Source organism: Myodes glareolus, chromosome 7 (assembly GCF_982192425.1).
Source record: "Myodes glareolus chromosome 7, mMyoGla1.1, whole genome shotgun sequence".
NCBI classification, from domain to species: Eukaryota; Metazoa; Chordata; class Mammalia; order Rodentia; family Cricetidae; genus Myodes; species Myodes glareolus.
In genome coordinates this window covers 25,412,173-25,415,804 of record NC_142032.1, presented here as the reverse complement: position 1 = coordinate 25,415,804, position 3,632 = coordinate 25,412,173, and the positions used below count along the sequence as shown (strand labels likewise).

The 3,632-nt window shown below is 46.9% G+C and overlaps 1 protein-coding gene across 1 annotated transcript; it reads right to left on the bottom strand.

Annotated features, from left to right (window-relative positions):
- Positions 1 to 631: 631 nt before the first annotated feature.
- Fgfbp3 (fibroblast growth factor binding protein 3) lies at positions 632 to 2,410 on the bottom strand. The gene has a single exon (XM_048438688.3). It carries the CDS (start codon positions 2,232 to 2,234, stop codon positions 1,470 to 1,472), a length of 765 nt encoding a protein of 254 aa, XP_048294645.2. The 5' UTR covers positions 2,235 to 2,410; the 3' UTR covers positions 632 to 1,469.
- Positions 2,411 to 3,632: the final 1,222 nt, after the last annotated feature.

Genomic DNA, 3,632 nt, shown 5'->3' with positions numbered 1-3,632 from the left:
AATAAGCAAGAACTCTAGAAAACACACCTAATCCAAACAGAGGCAGCTGACAGTCAGCGAGTCTGTTACCATGTGGGAAGACAGGCCTGGTGTCAACAGATCTGCTTTTGTTTCAAGAAACCAAAACTTTGGGGTTTTATATAAAATTATTTCATCTTAAAGTGTTGACAATTAATCCAAATTGGAGGAAAGAGGAAAGGAAGAGGAGAAGGAAACAGTTCAGGAGAGAAACTAGCAGGGAATGAGAGGTGTGTGTGTGTGTGTGTGTGTGTGTGTGTGTGTGTGAGAGAGAGAGAGAGAGAGAGAGAGAGAGGGAGAGAGAGAGAGAGAGAGAGAGAGAATGCCCTGGGAAGTTCAAGCAGAACAATGAGAAGCTGCCTATTAGTGGCCCTTGCTTTATACACATTTTTGTTTCTTTTCACAACGATTCACATTGTGTTTAAGAACTTAATTCAAGTTGGTCATGGTGGAGTGCCTATAAACCCAGAACTTGAATGTCTGAGGCATCAAGGTCTTGAGAAAATGACAGTCTCAAACACACACACACACACACACACACACACACACACACAGAGATGTGGGATTTAATAAAGGTATATTTAGAATTAAATGACAAAACAGAATTTCCATCGTTTTATAACTCTTTGAGTATTTTTATTAAAGACGATCATTACATCATATTAAAAAAGAAAAAAATTAATTTAGTTACACAGGCGATAAGGGTCCAAACAACTGAGATACATGTCTACATGTCTACATTTTATCTGAGTTTCAAAAGAGCGATAAAAAGTAAAGAGTTGGGGATTTTTGTTTGTATTTGGAAATCTAGAGAGCACTGAACTCACTGATTTTAGGTAGTCTCAAAATTCAGTTTCAAAGAAGCAATGTTAAAGGAACTGAAAAGCAATTGTCCTAATAATCCATTCCTGGATTTATTTTGTACCCATAAGGCTTCAATCCACATAGAAAATGTGATGTTGTCACACCCAGAGTTCATAACAATCCAGAAAAGGGGGTGGGGAGAAAAACTAATCAGTCAGCTGAATAACCAAGAAGACTTTGAACAATTCAACCTGGCTCAGGTTCTTACAATTACATTTTAATAATAATGTGTTAATATACATCGTCTCCTACTTCACAGGAGAGATTCGCACCTCTTTAGTGACTTCATTCCCCCTATTCTCAGCTTCTCTCCCTAGTCTACAGTTTTTGCAAACGTAATAAAAACCTATCCGTTTCCACTATTGCTTCTGCTCTTAAATCAAAATTGAGATGTTTCAAGAACGTTTCTTCCTCTGCTGTCTCAGATTCTCCCCACCCTGACCCGTACCCTATTTTGGAATCTGGACTCCTGCCTACTCGCCGTCCCTGTTCCCACTGTCTAAGACGCCCCGAGCCTCCCGCCTGCGGCTGCACTGCCCACTGCTCTGCAGCACCTGGCCCTGGTGCCCCCCTCGAGGACCGCAGCATCAGCCATTCCAGAAATTGACAAAGAAGTTGCAGAGGGAGTGCCACTTCTCGGTGCAGTAGGTCTCAGTGAGTTGGGCATTCTGATCCAGTCCGTCTGGCTGGAGCCCGACCACCGCGGGAGGCTCTGGGACCGGGTCCGAGCCCACCTTCCTCCGGCCCACTCTGGTCTTCGCCCTCGAAGGCTTCTCCCCGGACGGCGGCGAGCTCGGGGACAACACCTGCTGTCGCTGCCGAGCCCGGCTCCGCGCTCTGGCCCGTGTCTGCTCGACGGAACGCGCGGACAGGGTGGGGCGCGCGGGCGGTTGTAGCTCGGAGCCTACCTTCTTGCGGGCGCACAGACGCGGTGGCAACGGCTCGGGGTCTAGGCAGGGTCGTGGTCTCCTGCGCAGTGCGCCCAGCAGCCGCTTCCAGTAGTGCGAGCGCCGGGCGCCCGAGGTCGCGCAGCGCTCCGGATGCCCGCGGTAGGCGCAGTGCAGGCGAGCCCCGCCTGGGGCCTTGCAACTCAGGACCAGCTCGCCGCCCGTCAGTGTCCCCGGGGCCGGCACCAAGAGCTGCCAGCTGCACGCGTGCTTCTCTGGGCTCACGAAGCGACCCGAGGAACCGCCCGTGGGGCCCGAGAATGGGCCCGCCTCCCTACCAGCCGCCCCCTTGTCCTTCCGGGCGGCCGCGAGGAGACAGCATTTCAGCAACAGCAGCAACAACAGCAGCCTCAGCGGAGAGAGCAACGCTCGCGGTCTCGGAGGACTCCTGCTCGCGGTGGCCATCCCACTCTTCTGAGGGTCCCTGTGGCTTCAATGCAGGCAGCACGCGGCGAGGAGCATCCTCGGATCTGCGGATGAAGGCTACGGATGAGTCCCATGCAACCCTCACCCTGGGCACAGGAACCAGCCAAATTCCCTGACCGTACTTTCTGGAAACCAATGTTCTCAGTTAGCTGCAGGGAGCCCCTCTAAAGAGTTGTCCTAGGAGAACAACTTACTGTTTAAGAAATCGTTTTTGAAACGTTTATTGTGATAGGAACCCCCCTCCCCCGCCAAAGTGTCTACAAAATCATTTCAGGTTAATCATTTCAGGACACATGCACTTTTAGCTTACCGAATTCTAGAGGAGGTGAAGGGGCCCTATTAGAGTAGAGCGAATGACTGCATAAGGGATTAGTCTGTTTTAAAGGGGTCTCTGAATGAACCTGTTATCAATGGGACAGAAGGGGCCTCCCTCTCTATGCCCCTCCCAGATTTCTCTCACACTGGGTTTCCCACACCACAAATACAGACAGAAGAAACACCCTCGTGCAGACCCACACACCACAGAAGTATGGTAGAAACAGCCGTGTGATGTGAAACATAAATGCTATATTTTGCTTCCATCGCTGAAAATAACGCAAATGTTCACAAGTCTTTCTTTTATTTTGTAACTTTTACTTATTTATCTGAAGAATAAATGTTAGACATGAAGACCCAAGTTTTAAGATTAAAAAAGATAAAAGGAAACAAAATTGTTCAGAACCAGATATTATTTGACTATTTGCACAGTTTCCTTTCTCTTTTTACATTAAATGTATTGTGTGTGTGCATGCGTGCGTGTGTGCGTGTACGCACGTGGGTACGTCAGAGAAAAGCCTGCAGAAACCAGTTCTCTTCTCTCTCTCTCTCTATCTCGGGAGTCTCAGGGATCCAACTCAGTTTGTGGGGTACGGCGGCAAGCTCCTTTACCTCCTGAGTCATCTTGAAGGCCTCATTATTTTTGGTTTTTCATATCACTCAGTTGTATATTTTTATCAGTGCATCTAGGGATAGGTATTTTAGTTTTTAACTATTTGAGGGTATGACAAATTAGTTCTAAATCTCTTTCAAAACTTACAGGTTCTAAAAGAGAGCTATTTTCTTCGTAGTCAGAAAGTAATAGAAACTAAAATAGTGTAATTTCTAAGTATTAACCTGTAGTGGAGGGATAGACTTTGGGTCTGGTTAATTTGCTGTGTGTGTGTTTTTTTTTTTAACTTACAAGTGTTTGTGTGTGTGTGTGTGTGTGTGTGTGTGTGTGTGTGATAAACTGTATAAGGTGAAAGAGTTTTACATTTATTATTTATTTGTTTGCTGTATATGTGCTCAAATGCTACAGCACACTTGTGGAGGTCAGAAGACAAGTTTCAGAAGCCTATC

Coding starts and splice junctions, on each gene's coding strand:
- Fgfbp3 (XM_048438688.3), bottom strand. CDS start 2,234: ATGGCCACCGCGAGCAGGAGTCCTCCGAGACCGCGAGCGTTGCTCTCT.